This window comes from Mustela nigripes, chromosome 4 (assembly GCF_022355385.1).
Source record: "Mustela nigripes isolate SB6536 chromosome 4, MUSNIG.SB6536, whole genome shotgun sequence".
Taxonomy (NCBI): Eukaryota; Metazoa; Chordata; class Mammalia; order Carnivora; family Mustelidae; genus Mustela; species Mustela nigripes.
The window spans coordinates 44389570-44407153 of record NC_081560.1 but is presented as its reverse complement, the minus strand read 5'-3'; the positions used below and the strand labels follow the sequence as shown (position 1 = coordinate 44407153).

At 39.8% G+C, this 17584-nt stretch overlaps 1 protein-coding gene across 10 annotated transcripts in view; it reads right to left on the bottom strand.

Moving 5' to 3' along the window:
* Positions 1-17584, bottom strand: part of PDE1C (phosphodiesterase 1C) — a 502891-nt gene that overhangs the window by 275364 nt on the left and 209943 nt on the right. For 4 of the 10 annotated variants that reach the window (XM_059396613.1, XM_059396611.1, XM_059396614.1 and 1 more), the window contains one exon: positions 10585-10611. The exons of the other annotated variants lie outside the window; for them this stretch is intronic. In XM_059396613.1, coding sequence (XP_059252596.1) covers positions 10585-10611 — 27 coding nt within the window. The remainder of the gene's footprint in view (positions 1-10584; positions 10612-17584) is intronic. 10 annotated transcript variants of the gene reach the window in all.

The window sequence follows — 17584 nt, the reverse complement described above, 5'->3', positions numbered from 1 at the left end:
TATGATCTAAATGATGAAACACATCTAAAAGGTTAGGGAAAGTCATCCCATAAATCTTCCCTTGTATTTATGCAAAAGGGAAACAAGATAATTAATAGGAACAAGACAACCAGGACAGGTAGAGCTATATATTCAGACCTACTGTATTGGCTACTGGACTTGTATTTAACTCAAGGGACATTTTTGTGGTCTGGTGTAAAAGTAGGAATCCATTCCAATTTATATTGAGGCTTACCTTGTAGCTACCAGTTTTCATTGATTTACTGATAATGCATGTGACAGATGGGACTTCATTTCTCAGTAAATTTGTTTTGCTTTATTGCCTCCCATGTAACGATATGCAACAATATCAAAGTATTTCTTTTAAAATCTGTAATTTTATGCTTTTTGAGGGCTAAGAGAATATAATAGCATACAGAATTTATGATTTCTGACTTATTTCAGTCTACTGTACTTACATAAACCAAACAATATTATCTCTTCAAAACAATTTCAAAATCTCTTCCAATGAATGATTTGAAGGACTTTATCTCTTTTTCGTTATAAAACTTAAATGCATCTAATACACTATAAAATATGATATGTCAACTACTTAAACTATGAAACAGAATTCATAAATGTGCTACATAAACAATGATCCAACTATTAACAATGTTAATAGTAACATTAATAATAATAGCTAAAATACTCTTTACCTTTACAAAAAGCCAGAAAGTGCACTTAATTCTTTCAATCTTTATTTCATTTAACCCTGACAACAGCCTTATAGGTAAGTACTATTATTATTTCCTTTGTACAGATAAAGAAAGTAAGGGTTAGATACATGCCACTCCTATCTTGGACCAGATAATTCTTTGTTATGGTAGAGATGTTCTGCACACTGTAGGATACTTAACAGCATCCTTGCCCTCCGTCTGCTAGATGCCAGTAGAATACCCCACTCTCAGATGTGACAACCAAAAATACCTCCAGACATTGCCAAATAGCCTCTGAGAGGAAAATCACTACCACTTAAGAACCACTAGCTTAGAGAAATTAAACAATTAAAGTCATACATAGGAAACAGTAAAGCTGGGGTGAGAAGCCAGGCATGCTGATTCTAGAATACATGTTATCAACCAGTAAAATACATGAGAGACTATGGACTCTGAAAAACAATCTGAGGGTTTTGAAGGGGCGGGGGGTGGGAGGTCGGATTACCAAGTGGTGGGTATTATAGAGGGCACAGATTGCATGGAGCACTGGGTGTGGTGCAAAAATAATGAATACTGTTATGCTGAAAATAAATTAAAAATAAATTTAAAAAATACAGTGTTATTCATTCTGTCCTGGTTTAAAGAACACACATTTTCCCTCAAAACTGAAAAGTGAAATATAAAGATGAACTATCTTTCCTGTGGAAATACTGTCCATGACACCACACCAGACTGGGCCATTTCAAACTTTTTTCCAAATTAAGGGCCATGTTTCAATGGTTATTGACTTTGTGTGGCTTGCTCTGCTGCCCTACCTACCCCAACCTTCTTTCTATTCTGTAACATGCGCCCTAAAAGACACTCAACAATCACTGTTAATGCTGATCCCATTCATCAGTAAATAAGACACAGTTTCTGCCTAAAAAGCAGGGCCTATATTCCTCCTACTTCCCGCTTCCTTAGAGAAGAGTGCAGTCAATGGGCAAACTCTTTGCACAGTGGCCATGGAATTGTGATTTCTCTGTGAGGGAGCTCCCAAGCTCTCAAGTGACTGAGCACTATTCATGTGCCATATTGTGCTATGTGCCAAGGATTTCCAAAGGTTTCATATATCCCATTTCATTCTGAACTCCCAAGAATTCTAGGAAGCAAGTGTTATTATTTCCAACTATTACTGGTAAGGAAGAAACAGGTTCAGGTAAGTAGGGGCACCTACCCAAACATGACAAAAGTTTCATGCCAAGACTTGGATTTCATGGATAAACGAAGACTACAGATAGGCTTCTTCCCAAAAATCTTCTCAGCTTAATCTACTCTCTCCAGCTTGCTTAAAATGTTTCCTTCAGGTCCCCTCTGCCGGACATCCCAAAGTTATGGGAATAAACAACCCGGAACTGAGCATGAGTCCACTCATGGAGAGACAAAGGGAAAAATTCAGTCAGTGACCTCATGAACTTTGAAAAGGCATTATCTTATTAAATCAGAGGATAGAAAAAGTTTTCTTTTCTCTGATTTTCTTTTTGTTGTTTACTTTTTATGCATAAAATGTTACATACTCATGTATGACTGATTATATTGCTTCAAAGTACTTTAAGTTGTACGAAAATAAATGATTTTGAAAAAAGAAGCTGGTGGTAGAGGTGAATTTCCCTGCCTTCAATCACACTATTTAAATATAGCTTGTTGGGTCGTTTTTTGTTTTTTGTATTTAAGATTTCATTAAATTTTCCTGAAAGCTTCTTAAAAATTTCATTAAACTTTTGTGAGAGCTTCAACTTCCCTGAGAGCTGAACACAAATATGAAAACTTTCAAATGTAGAATGTCCTAATGATAAAAAGAACAATAGGCGAAGTGGGGAAATGAACTCCAAAAGTACATTTCTTTCTGACCCTTTGATTTTCTTCATCTTCAAGCTGATTTCTTTGGGAGGTTAGGGGTGGCAGTGAGAGAGTTCTAGAGCTGTAAAAAACTGTGAAACTATTTGAATAGATCTCAAAGTTCTGCCTTTAAACCCTAGCCCAATCACTTCTCTGCTTTGTGACCTCAGTCAGGTTACCTATTTTCCCTGAGTTCCTCATCCATAAAACAGGATAACTGTTAAGATTAAATAAGATAATGCATGTGAAGAACCTGGTACAGAGTAGATACACAATAAATTTAACCAATAGAGTACCCTTTAGACATATCTATGTTTTTGGAAAAGATCGTGTTTTGGCCATTGATCTTTTAATACTTTCTCATAATTAGTTCACATTCTTTATGTGAAATCAGAAATATCTAAACCAAGGGTGATCTGGTTGGTGGCCAGAAAACCATCACTGTGGGGCCTGTCTATATTACTGCTCAGTGACCTCCATGCTCACCTGCAATGCTACTCCTCTCCCATGATTCATTTTAAGTCCTAGAGTTCTTGCCATCATGGCTAATGTTGTTTCGTGGTCTAGGCTTTCTTCTTGAAGGACCTCAGTATTTAGAATCACAGAAGTCATTTTTGAGCCAAAAAACCCCAGAAAAATCCTCATATTCAACCTCAATCTCTTCACAGATGAGGACACTGAGACCACAGAGGAGTAAAGTAATTTGGCAAAATCAAAATCTGATTCTTAATTTTTCATCTATACCAGTGGTTCTCAGTCAGAGGTGATTTTGCCTTCCAGGAGACTTTTTTGGTCATCAAAAGTAGGGGATGAGGGATTGTTACTGGCCTTTAGTGAGCAGAGGCCAGAGATATTAGTAAACATTCCCTGATGCACAGGCTATCCTCACAATAGAAGTAACGATAAAGTCAAGCTTAAGTAGCTCTGATCTACACTATTGGATCCAGTGCCTCCAGAGACTCCAAAATCTGCCTCTTAGGCTGCTGCTGTTGGGTGTTGGACTTGGCCCCAATGTGGAAGCCTTCACCAATGACTGAATCAATCAAGTCAATTCTGCTTCTTTAGAAATGAAGGCCACTGGGATTAGGAGGGATAACAGACTTGCCTACCCAGGCAATTTAAAAGTCCGGGTTTAACTTCTGAGGCAATAAGTCCAGCATGAGTGCTACTGAAGTCTTAAAGTCATACTTAAATCTTATTAGACAACCTAAGAAAATGATTCTCAAAACCATTTTGGCAAAATACCACAGAACATCCAAATGATGCACACCACAGTTATCAAATATTTAGAATAATGCACTGTAAACAAATACATTTGTCATGGCACTAAATATCTCTAGAATTAATGGTTTAAATGGAGGAAAGATAGAGATTAAAGCATTGGTAATAGAGCAAAAACAGTTTCCACCCAAATGTGAATTTCCACACTGACAGAAATCAAATAGAAGAGAAAAGCAGAGTCGATGATCCAAGCAATTAAGCACTTTCTGGTTCTTGACCATGCATGCCATCTAGCTTGCTGACCTCAGAGGACTCCACTCTAGCCAGTGTGAGAACTAAATGAGAGTCTGGATGTGGGAATATATGGTGATCTGCAAAGCCACTTGTAAGTATGAGTCATTCATCAATCTTAGGTTATTTACCCACAATTCCACTTGGTAATTCTGACTTTGGTTCTGACCCAAGGTAAAAATATACAGAGGATATCAATCTGATTCACTCATAAAGCCAACCCACACTTAACAAATACCAATCATGTCCAATGCACCATGCTTTGGGGGAGCATATTCCCTTCTCAAAAAAAATCACACTAGTGCCAAGAAGAATGACCCGCACCCAGCTATTTCTTGCATACAGAATTAGACCAGCAATAACTAGAAGAGCAAGATCTCTTTTAGGTGGAAAGATCGAAGAAGCTCCATGGAAAGAAATGACTTTCGAATTGGATCTCCAAGAAAACACAGGCTTTCAACAGGTAAAAATGAGAACATTTAAAATAGCAGAAAGTTATGAATGAAGGAAGGATGACAGAAAACGCAAGGCAAAGATGGCAGTCAGTAAGGAGTTCAGCTTGCCTGGAACTTAGAAGGAACAGAAGGGAGTAACAGAGACAACACAGGAAAGTGAGGTAGATGCAGTTGTAGAAACCCTTAAAATCCTAAACAAGAAGACAGCTTTTATTAGTCAAAAGAAAGCTAATGGAGGTGTGCTGTTGCTGTTGAAACAGCACATCAGAGACACTGTGCAAAGATTAATCAGATATGGGTATGCGTAATGAAATGAAGAAACCAGAGTAAAGAGAGTGGTTAGGAAAAGTCATTCAATACTCTTTAAGAGATGAGTAATGAGACGGGAGCAAGATCATGAGAATGAAAATAGTGAGAAGGAAAAGCCCATAACAACCTGTCAGAGACCTGTTTAACATGGGGGAAGGAGAAGAACCAAAAGTTAAAGTTGGAGAAACACCACAACAGAAGCTCATATGAAGTGACTCAAAAGTATTAATCCTGGGCAAGTGGGAGAATGGTAGTAATTATCAGACACGAAGATGGAAGAGAAATGAAGACTGAATTGTGCCTAGATGATCCTCTTGGCTCAGAAAACAGCAGCTCAACGCAAGTCATTACTGCTACTAGTATCTAGCTACACTACTCAGACTCAGTGTCTGAGCTACTTACTGTACCTCAGCACCCTCTCTCCCTACACCTAGTTCCTAACTCCTGCTACACCTACACCACCTCTCTGGCTCGAGATCCCTGCACCTGCTCCCCAGGCTCCTGATGTTATAGTAGGAGAGTGACCCTGACCTCTGACCAAACTATCTATATAGACCTTCCATCACCCACCCCTTCTCCCCGGGTTGTGTTTCACCTGAAATTTCAATACCTGTAGGCCATTTTCCATGTTAACTGCATTGGGTGTTCTTCTTTGTGGTTAAATCTCAGTGTCCATCTGCAATCTGTGCTCTAACCAAATGACTTTGCTGCTCTGTCTGGTGTAGCTTCACTGGAAAGTCCATTCGACTCAGCTGGCAATCTTGGAATGTAAATTGGACATATTCTCACAGCTGATGCACATGTCCTTACTACTCTGAGAATTTCATAGTTCATCACAAATACAGGAAAATATTTTTCAAAGGACTTTGCCACTTAGAAGTTTCCCTTGTCTGATTTTACTACTAATACTCAGGCTCTAAATATCAACACTACTAAGTAAGTAGTAGTATGCAAAATTGGTCACTCATAAGTATGCTAAACTATGTGCCTTGCTTTATCCTATGTCCCCTTCAACTGACTGTCATTTTTCACTGGATATGAGACACCACTGATTTTATGTCTGCGATGCTGAAAGAGCTTCAGAATTCACCAATGAGTCTTACTATGTCCCAGAATGAGAAAGGGGCACAGCTCAGCAGAAAATACACTTGCTCATACAAGGATACAATAGCTTTGAAGGCAGCCTTCCCAGAGGGTAAGATCCACTTCCCACCCACCTCTGTCACCCCACCCCACCCCCACCACACACACAACAATCTATTCTTAACAGCAAAGGTGGTGGTTCTGCTGATGACTCATTAAGCATGCTGATTCGTGACAGCACAGGCAGACCTGACTAAGGGAATCATTCGCTGGATTTAATCAATTATTGGCCTTATCAAATGTGATTACTAAGTCACATAAAAATTCAAGTGAAAGCAGGCATTAGACACTTGGAGGAAAAAATAACTCCTTATTTTGCCTGGCAACAGATAGAGGCCACTCTGTTATCTGCATGTGCGATATCCACTTAACCAATTATCTCCACATGTTTTTATCCTGGGCTGTATTCCTCCTAATGTCCAGAATGTTTTTGAGACATTTGCCCCTTTGAGAGAAAGCCTAAAGAACCAGCAAAACATACAGCTTTAAGATAAATGAAAACATGGAGAAAACAGAGAGAAACAATTCTCAGCTATCCTATTAGACTTTAATAGGCCCATACTTCCAAGCACCATGAATAAGAAGCAACAGTATAGCCCTCTTTGTGGTCTAGTGAGAGAAGAGTATAAAATAATGTAAATACCTTCCCAAATGACCCAGTTGTTCCCAATGACTTTCAATACTCAGACCTATTATAGCGTGTACCACATTCTATTTTGCTTTTCACATATGTCTTAACTACAAAACCATGTACCTCTCTCGTCACAATTCACAGGCAATTTCTTGTACAGATGACCCTTGAAGAACACAAGTTTGAGTTGCACATGTCCGCTTACACACAGATCTTTTTATTTTAGTTAAATACAGTACTATAAATGTGTTTTTCTTTCCTTATAACTTTCTCAATAACATTTTCTTTTCTCTCAGTTTAAGTTAAGAATACAGCATATACTATATATAACATATAAAGTAGGTGTTGATTGACTATATTATTGGTAAGGTTTGCAGTCAACAGTATAAGCTATTAGTAGTTAAGTTTTGGGGGAGTCAAAACTTATATACATGTGACTATCAATCTAATTAGATTATCAGAGAGCTATCTCATCACAGAAATGTCTAGATTTATAAAATGAGTAAATGAGATATAGTCAGAACCAGAACTTCTTAGTCTATCTAAACTTAACTAAGATTTCACAATCTACCAAGCAACCAACAAACCCACCCACCAACCTAGAATTTACACCTGATAAATCAAAAACCTTTATTCTAATGAAGTTTTCACTACCTGATATGGCTTAAAACTCCTACTCCTCACCATTCTGACCTAAGTTTTTCCATAGTTCAGACATGAAAACTGCACATGAGTCTGCAGAGGTCCTTGAGGTTTGTAGATAAGTCATTATTTGTACCTCTGCCTCTGATTATGCTGACCAACCACAGCATTTCCAGGCACACTAAAATAGAGGTGTGAGTGTGTGTATGTGTGTGGGTATGCTGCAAACACTTCTAACATAGATTCAGCTTACAACACCATCTCTGATAGCATATCCTTTCTTTAGTGGCAGCCCAGAAGTATTAGATTATTTCTAGGTATTTGTGATTATTTTGTACATGATCTGGCATTCTTTCTCAAAGATACAAACTTCTCAGAGCCAGACCTGATAACTTGAAGTTGCTGCTATTAAAAAATAAGAGAATTTTAGGGGGAAGCAGCTCTCCTGGGTAATCCTCTCTAGCTGTCAAATTACCATGTCACCACTTCAACAAATCTCTTGGAATGACTGGCCCTCATGGACAAGACTCAATCACAAGGCAAAAGGATGGCTCCCCTTAATTGCGTTGATGTAAAGCCTAATCCAGTAAGGGCTTCTGTGCAGGGAGAATCTTATCTTCTACTTACTGGTGCCCTTGCTAACCCAGTAAAGGGTTTTTATAACATCATTCTTTTGGTTGAAATTCTGGCCTTGGAAGAAATTAGTACATTTCCTTTAATATTAACAGTGATATTCAGAAGAATCACTATCATAACATATTCTTGGGCTACTGAAATCTGCCTAGTACTTGATAAAATATTTAAAGCACGATACCTACCTCAATTGAGCTGTATAGTAGGATGACGATGACTTTGAAAGCCAGAGGATTTGTTTTTTCTTTAACACAGCTTTGAAAGGTGAATAAATACATAAGCGAAATGAAATGAAGCCCAGCACAAGAAGTTTAAACAAAGGTAGATTATTTTTGTATCCTGGACTCTTTCTCCTATGTCCAAAGCAAACCTATGAGATCTAAAGCTTTTTAATATAACTTTTAGTTTCCCTACGTGAAGCCACCGGCTTTATCTAATTATTAACTGAAGTCAAATAACGACACTTAGCATTCAAGTAGCCTATTGAGTTTATACTAGCATGTTTGCCCCAACATGAAAAAAGAATCACAGCTCCCCTCAGTCCAAATGAATCACCAAGTAGACAAGAGTATATTCAAACAGACCAGCATCTGACAGAGATATCAAGACATCTTTAAAAGTGCCTACCATTTATCAAACGAGGTATCCACTTCATCCAAATTTACAGATCCCCAGAAAAGTTCTCAAGCAAGATCATTCTGATAAAGGCTACAGGTTTGGTAAATGAAGATGGTCTCAACTTCTTTAACCACCCCTCCATCAAGAGCTATAATCTATGTCCCCTTCTCTTGAGTCTGAGTGGGTTCTATAATACCTTCACCAATAAAATACAGCAGAAGTGACACTGTCCCAGTTTCTATGCCCAAGTTGTAATGAAGAGACCAGCATCTTCCACTTCCTGTCTGTTGGAACACATAGGGCCTAGGAAGGCAGCAAAAAGTGCAACCACCCTGAGACCACAATGCACTGAGAAGCCCAAGCTCTAGGCTGGAGGATGAAAGCCACGTGCAAAGAAAGAAAGAAACAAAGAGCACCAAGTCTCTGCACACATGCGTGAAGAAGCAATCTTGGAAGTGGACCCTCTGTCTCCAGTAGCTGCAGCCCACTCCAGCTGCACCAGGTTCAAACCACTCAGCCAAGTCCTTCCTAAATTCCCGACCCATATCACTGTAAGCAGAATAAAACGGCTGTTTCAAGCCAGACGTTTAGAGATGGTTTGTAATCAATGAGAGATTAGCAGACATGTATCAGTTTCATAGGAAATATGTATGTGATTTAAAATAGAAGAGCCCAAACCAACGCTCTACTAATTTGCACTTTGCATGACTTCAGTGAAGCTGGGACAAGACAGTCTATTTTTTTATTATATTGACATAATAAAAAATGCGACAGCATTCATGTAAGGTATGCAAAAATGTGCTTTCAAAAATAATCGACATAGTAATTTGAAACTTGACAGGTTTGAGCAGCTCTCTTGTTAAACTCCTCTAACCTGTCTATTTATCTCTTTTCAAATAAAATTGAAGCAACTTTGAAATATTTCATACCCCAGGTTAACTACATGTAAAAATGATAAATTACCCTTTACTACTGATGACTATTATGCCCTCTAATCTGAGTGATTAATTTACATCCTGTTCAGTGGTTCACATGCAATTACTACCCTGAACCCAATGAACCTGAACAAGACAGAATTATTTAGCCATCTGTGTAAGCTCACTATATTTAGAAAAGCATAGCAACTGCTAGGAAACCCTAAGGTTGTATTCATCTTCTCTCAACGATGCGTGCACCTCTACACTGCATATCAAACGGTAACAACACTACTATGGATTACTGACTTTATTTGGAAATCACAGAACAGGACTCTCTGCCTTGAGATGATGCTCAAGAGAAAAGGTAAGATTAAAATGGTCATCCGACTGAAACTACCATTGCTGAAACCGACTGGCAGATTTTAATTTCATTGGTGGGATTTTTTTTTATCTGAATATAATCTGTTTAATGTCATAATACCAAAATCAAATACAATCAATGAAAAGCAGACACTAGCCTTTTAGTCTGAACTCTGGGCTTCTAACACTTGGCAAACAAAAGATCTGAGCAACTCTATTTCTTTGGAATGTGCCTTTCCAACTCTTCTCAATAACATGAAGTAATGGAGGATGATAAAAGATGATATTCTACTTTAAATTACCTTTTCTATGGTTTTTTAAAAAAAAAAGAGAGACCATTAGTGCCCTTAAAGGAATTTGTACCTATGCTTTGAGCTCAACAGCATTTTATCAGAGAATGAAGCAAATAGGAATTGCAGGCAAAGGAGAATTCAAATGCTTAAAGACACTTTGGTGCTCCCATCCATAAAGCGTCCACACCTCCCAGCCCAGGCCCTCTCTGGTCAAGATTTCAGTAAAACCACTTCCTATATGCAGATCTATAGTTAACAGGCCTTTTCATCCACCAGATCCACTCTCACAGGAAGATAGACACTCAGGGTGCCACACTAAATGTTACAACCAGGGTTTACTACAGCAGCAGAAGTGATCCAAAGATGAAGCAGGCACCTCGCTGAGGAGCCAAGAGACTGTCCGTTACACTGAGCGTCCACTGTGAGCCAGGCTTCTGAAGAGTTGTGCCACAAATGACTCAACCAACAAGCTCTCCTTTCTCAGAAAGACACTCTTACCTCTGGGATGTTTTCTTGTATTTCCTCCTGTAGGAAAAGAAGCATAAACACACATCAGAGAAGAATTTGTGGCAGGCAGTGAATTAGAAAAGATAACTTCAGCAGGGACAGGCACAAAGGGGAAAACTCTGCGGGAGGTTCTTTCTGTGAGGCTTATGGGTTTCAAAGCCCAGCTAAAAGTTTTGGATTATTGTGTGATACTGTGGTCAGATGCCTATGACCAGCCTTAACACTTAAAAATAGCATTCCAAGGGAAAAAAAAAAAAAAATAGCATCCCAAGAGCTCAGTGGCTCTGCCTTCCTATATTCATTCTTCCCCTTTGAGAGCACTACAGAATCTGGGTTGAGGTCAGGTTTTAAAGGTTTCAAATCTCAGCCCTCCATTTATTAGGTTCATGGGTTTAGTGAGAAGTAACTGGGCAGGATCCTATACAACCTTTCTTTTGTCTGGCACATATAAAATGGCCAATAACCATTAGCTATTTGTATTGTCACTATTATTACTATGACCTCCACCATATAGCACTGAAGTCCCTTTAAGGATGTACCTTTTACAATGAAAATGAGTAATCATGTAGCTAAGCCTTAAGATCAGACACAAGCTCTTCAGAGAAGAAAGAAGGGAGAAAAGGGACAATGAGAAAGTCGAGAAGAAGGAGTGGTGAGAGCAGCAGTAGGAACTTGTTAATGGCTCTGCAGCTGTGGGTTAGTTCCTAGAAGAAACTTCCCTAGGAGCAGAAGTGGCTGGAATTCTAGTCTACTTCTGCTATTCAGCCTTGGACAAATCTCCTGGGCATAGGGCTTCTTAATCTATCAAATATAGATAACTTCGGCCCTGGCTATTTCACCCAGGTCGTAGTGGCATTCAAGGGGAAGTGGCCACCAAGTTTATTATCCCAATATCTCAATGGTTTTCAGATTTGTGTCATTTTTTGCAGGCTTGGAAGTGTCTCAAAGGAGTTTGAACAGGCTCTTTACTGGAGGGGATTCAAGGAAAGAAAGTGCTGGGAGAAGAAAATGCATCCTTCTGGCAGCATCTCCAGAAAGTGCAGTGCATCCCAGTTGTCCTTAGTTCCACACCTGCATTCCCATTACAGTCACTGCACCCAGGAAGTCAATCCACTAGTTTGCTCATAGAGCTGTATGTCACACGCTTTTTAAAAAGGACACAGATTTTCAAATTCAGAATCACTATGATCTGTTACACCTCTATTCAAATGAACATATGCACAATGGTGCTGAGTGTTAAGTGAAGGAAACAGCATGCAACATAAAACATACAGGGTGATCTTGCCTAATGCATCAAATATGCATCTGAAAGGAAACATCAAAATGATAACCATGACCCCAGAGCAGTAGATTAATGGATCACTGCTTTTATATTTACTATTTTTACTATTATTTTATACATGTATGCAGTCACATATGTAGATATATATATATATATATATATATATATATATATAAGACTGTGCAAATATATGAAGATATTTATGTTTGGATTATACCATCTATAAAGAGAGGAAGGTCAACTAACAGAGTGGGTTAAAGCTTGGGCTTTAGAATAAACTCCCTGCTTTCAAGTCTTGCCTCTGGCACTGAGCTCTATGGTATGAGACCAGTTATTTAACCCCTCTAAACCTCAGTTTCTTCATCTATAAAGTGGGAATAATCAAAGAACCACTATTAAGACATTATGGTAAGAAAGAAATGAGATAACCCTCATGAATGTCAGCTCCACAAAGGCAGATTCTTGTGTGGTTCCCCACAGTAACCAAGTGCATAAGAGAGTGTCTTGTGCCCCTTCTAAAGACTGTGCCTCGACCCTGTCAGCAGGAACAAATCACTCGTTAGGCAGTAGCCAAGCCTTTACCTACAGGCATAGACCACAGTGTGTTATGGGTGCTGCCTGTGCCCTTAGCCCTTGTTAAGACTACTGTCTACTAAACTGGGCTAAGGAGTCTCTTAAGGCAAGATCAAAAAATAACCCATTGAGAGTGTGCAAAGACCAAAGACAAGGGGGCAGTTAGGCCAGATGGATGCCTCGGCTTCGAACCAGAAGCCCAACTAATTCTATCAGCAGAGGGTACCTTCAAAGGTCAGAAGAAGACAACCTTTGTTGTTGGCTTCCACAGAACTCTCCCAGCATTTGCCAAGAACCATACAAAGTCACTGCTGGGAGCACTGAGATAATCAAAGATGGATAAAAATAAGAAAAACTTCCATTTTCAGCACCTACAAGTAACAAGCACTTCATAGATCACTAATCCTCATAATAGCACTGTTGAAATTCACTCTCTGAAAGAATCGTTATTCTAAAAATGGAAGTTAAAATATGTACCTAAAAAGTGTTATGTTATGATAACAACCAAAACAAGGGGGGCGGCTCGGAAAGCTTTGTGGAAGAGGTAGTCCTGGTTGATGGCTGGGATTTCAGAAGGAGAAATATGTTAAGTATGAGGCAAACAGGAAAGGAGGGTATGTCTAGTGGCCTCAAACCAGCCCAGCCCAGACAGATATAGGAGATAGCAGGCCATAAGGCTAAAAAGTGCTGAGCACAAAGGTAGGAAAAGTAATACAATGTATACTTTTTTAAAAAAAAGATGATACCTGGGAGAAGGGGTTATCTCTTGCATTGTCTTGTCTCATCTCCTATTATGTGGAAAGACAATAGGGCTTTGGGATGTAACAGACTTGGTTCAAAACCCAACTACCCACCCCTGCCCCAAGTCGTGAGAGCTCAGGCATGCTCTCTGCTAAATTAAGCTTTAGTACCCACATCTGTAAAATAGAAAGAATGATCTCAGAGGACACAGTGTTTTGAATTTGCCAAGTACATGCCTGCCACGTAGGCATTCTGAAAATTTTAGATCCCTTTACCCCTTATTTTGAGCTTCTTCAGGCCAGGGGTCCTGTTACATGGATCTGTGTATCTACTCCAAGGGCTTACATAACACATGGCACATGGGTGGCATGCAACGTGTCTCCTGGCAAAATAAATAAATAATTTATAGCTGCCCCTCACACTTATCAAATACTGGCTGTGCATTTGGTAAACCCAAAGAAAGACCAAATATTTGATTTTCAGTACTATCCACCTTCTTGGTACTTACTCCCCCACCTTCCTAAATCCATCTTTGGCTTCATCATCCTGAAGAGCTCTCTTCCCATCTTGTCCCATTTGGACACTTCAGAACCAAGACAAACCCAATCCAAATAGTGTCATCTTCTACTGGAGTTGAATGGCAGCACTTAAAGTACAAGAGAAAATATACTTCTTTGGAAAGTATACTCAATATCCAACTCACAGATCATTTGGAATGGGCAGGATCAGCAAGGACTGAACGAGCCCTACTTATCCTTCAGCTCTCAGCCAAGACATCACTTCCTCCTGAAAACCTTCTACAGTCTCCCAGACCGGACAGTGCCCCTATATGCCCCATATTGGCCAGAGCTCACCCACATCTCTGCATTTGTCAGTCCAGGTAGTTACGATCTGTCACACTGATGGCAATGATGGTTTGTCCACTACCTGCTGGTGTTTCTCTCCTTCCTCACATGGTGATTGACAAGTGGCAGCTGCTCAATACATTAGCAGGGAATGAACAAGTGGATTTGTCAAGAAGCTGATCAAAAAACGCTTTCTTCCTACTCGTTTTCCTTCTGGGTAACAATGATTTACCATGAGCAGTGAGGACACCTACCATAGCCATAGTTCTCTGCACACAGGAGAAACAATGAGAGGAGGCTGAGGCCTCACAGTTGAGGAGCATCTCCTCAGTTCCATGCCTACTATACAAATTCATTCACTTTGACACCTACGGACCCTGGGAGGTCTCCCTAACCTTATACTTGATGGAAGTGAGTCTCAGAGAGGTTAAGTAACTTATCTAAGGATATAGAACCTTCAGCTCGTTGAGAAAGAAAGCAAACTCTGAGGTCTTCAAAGAAAATCAAGAAAGGTATGCAAAGAAGTCAAGGGTGCCAAAGGGGAACTTAGACACTAGACAAAAACAAACAAAACCAACAACAATAAAACAAACTGGGTCCTTTCCTTCCAAATGCAGGAAATGAACTGGAGAAGAACCCAGTTTATTTTTGGCCTTTTGTTTTTAAGAACTTCGAAAGAATTTATTCCTGATTCATAACCTGAAAGACAAAAGGAATGTTTGTAAATGTTCTGTTTTGGTTTTTCAAACTTACTTCACATTTACAATTTTTTGGAACCTGATACAACAGATCACAAATCTCAAGACTCACATAGCTGAGCTGAGCTGCTGTAAAAAGTAAAGAATGACCGGGAGCTGTTATGCCCTGGGATCTGGCAAAGCCGGCCATGTGCGAGATGGAGACAGCGGGGCTTCACGCTCAGGCAGAAGGTGGGTCATCTCCACAAGGCTGGGCCAAGGAAACCACATCCCTGAAGGTCTAGAGTATTGCTTTGCAAACTTCCCAGAACAGGTTCCACCCTCCTCACTCTTCTGAGAGACGTTAGAGCACAATGCTTGAGATCCCTTGCCTGAGCTCAAAGCCATCTCCCAACTTACTCCGCCCAATAAGCAACGTGACCTTCAGCAACTGACGTCAGGTTCCCAACCACCAGTCTCCTTACCTATAAAAGCTGGGCAATAATAACAACATCTTCACAAGGTGATGTGAGAATCTAGTGTTAAGAACAACAAAGAGCCTTTAGCACAGTGCTGGGTACCAAGGAAGGGTTTGAGGGTCAGCTACTGTATTAATAACAGTACTGCAAAAATAATGGTATTTCAATTCAGTAGGTTTCCAAATTCTGTTTGGAAATAAAAAGGCTTTATTCATTAAAGAAGTAATGAAAAAAAGTTGTAGATTGCTTTCTAAAGGTAAAAAAAAAAAATTAAATACTTGCAATTCTCCTTAAGAACACCTGAACCAGAGAGGAAGCAGGTGCTATTCTGAGTCTTGCTAGGAAGGGGAGTAGCTGAAACTCTGTCCAGCTTTCCCCCCAAGCCCTGTAGGTTATACACCTTGCCACCTACTCTCTCTGTGGTCCCAGTTAACCTAGCAGAATTACACACTTCCCTCCAATGTTGAAGTAGGGCCATTGCTGAGAAGGTAGGAGGAAAAAAAGTAAAACTGGATATTTATGAACTGGACACCAAACAATCCTTAGAAATATCTAAAGTTATCATTTGATAAAGATTCTTTTTACCAATAATTCCCTAAAAACTGAAGCCTAGTAAGTTGCTTAAAAAGAATCCCTACGTACTCTCCAGAAGTTGAAAGTCAATGCAGAGATATAATGTACTATAACCAGCACTGACTGACCCATATCCACTTACCCCTTAGACAAATTAGAAGATTCCTGGTCTTCACTGAAAATCAGGGTCTGTTTAAGCCTGGAATGTTTCTATGGAACCATGGATTGCCCAAGAACTATCAAATGGTGTGTGCATGTGTGTGTGTCTGTGGGTGGGTCTATGACTGGTGTATGTCTGTGTCTGTGTACAGAATGGGAAGTGAGGAACTGGAAAATCTCCCCCAAAGGCTTCAGTCCATTTACATCCAGCTGATCACATCTGAAGAAGTGAAAACTGAGCCAGGAGCATCATCAAAGAGCAAAGACCACTGACTCCTGCCACCCATGTTTAAAAACGTTCCTCAAAGCTCTCCATAGCTGTGTCATCTAGCAGAGGTTTCTAGACTCTGAGTTTCATTTTGGCTTCAGCCAGGGAGAGAAAGGATGAAACTAAGCAAGTGTAAAAGGGGTGATTCTGTCCACTGTAAACCTGGGCCTGCCTGGGGCCAGAGCACAGACTGCAAGGGAACAGCACCAAAAAGCAATGAGGTGGGAGAGAGGATGTTTCTGAAGGGCTTTATTCGCTTTTTGATGGTTAGGCATTCCCAATGTAATGGGCATGCCCACAATCATCAAATGTTAAGTTTCACATACTCCAAAGTCAAACAGATGATTTGAGAATCATTCCTGATAGCCTGGATAAGTGAGAGTTGATTAAGCACTGATGTTAAATTATGAAGAGGCTGGCTGGCAGTCTTTCACTTTTTCAAAGTGAGTATCTTTGAGTAAGAGCCATATGGGTGCTGCAATAATGAGGTTTATAAATAGGCTTAATATTCAAACAAGCTGGCTTAAAAAAAAAATAAAACTTGTGCTGAGTTTCCAAGTTGACAGCAAGATACCTCCCAGTTGGGCACAAGAAGGTTTTCTGGTATGGGAAGTTGAATTTACAACAACTGAACATGCACAGTGGGAACTCGAGCTCTGCCTTCGGTGTTCTCCCGCACTTCCAGGCAAGGATGACTCATTCTGGTCCTGATCCCGTCAGATCCTGTCTCCATCCTTCCCTACCAAGGTCACTACCACTCCAATGCACCGACAGCATTGGGAATCTTGGTTCTCAGCTTTCAGTTCCCTCAAGGGAGTGGAGACTGGGGGACAGACTCAGAAAAAACAAAGCGCACAGCAAGACTCCGTTAACTGTGTGGAGTTCACTAATGTTCTCAGGAGTTCAGGTCACATGCAACTCCCTGTGGGAAAGTGGACGAAGATAAAATGTCACAAATATCCATGAAATGAACAAGGATCTGAATGATCATCTGATCCTCTGGTTTTGTTTTTCATTGGCATATGGGGGGCAGACTGAACAGAACTGGGTATCTGGAAACTTCTACTGAACATGCCTTAAATCATTTGTAGGACCTCCTCTACATGTTGCTAAGAATGGAAGTTTCTTGTATGTATCTTCTTATTCCTACCAGTGATTTCATTTCCATGATGCATACATTAAAACCTAGGTTTGCAAAGCGATGTGTATATTGATTACTTGATGGCACTTCTCATTTATAATAAGTAAACACCAATAAGAAAGTGTATATAAATTGCAGTTGCCTGGCACCTTCTTGTAGATTATTGGGGAAGGGGAGATGATATTAGAGAAAGTGAGGGATTTTCTTCCCTTACTAGTTCAAATATTTCTTAACTGATAAACTGCAGAGGAAA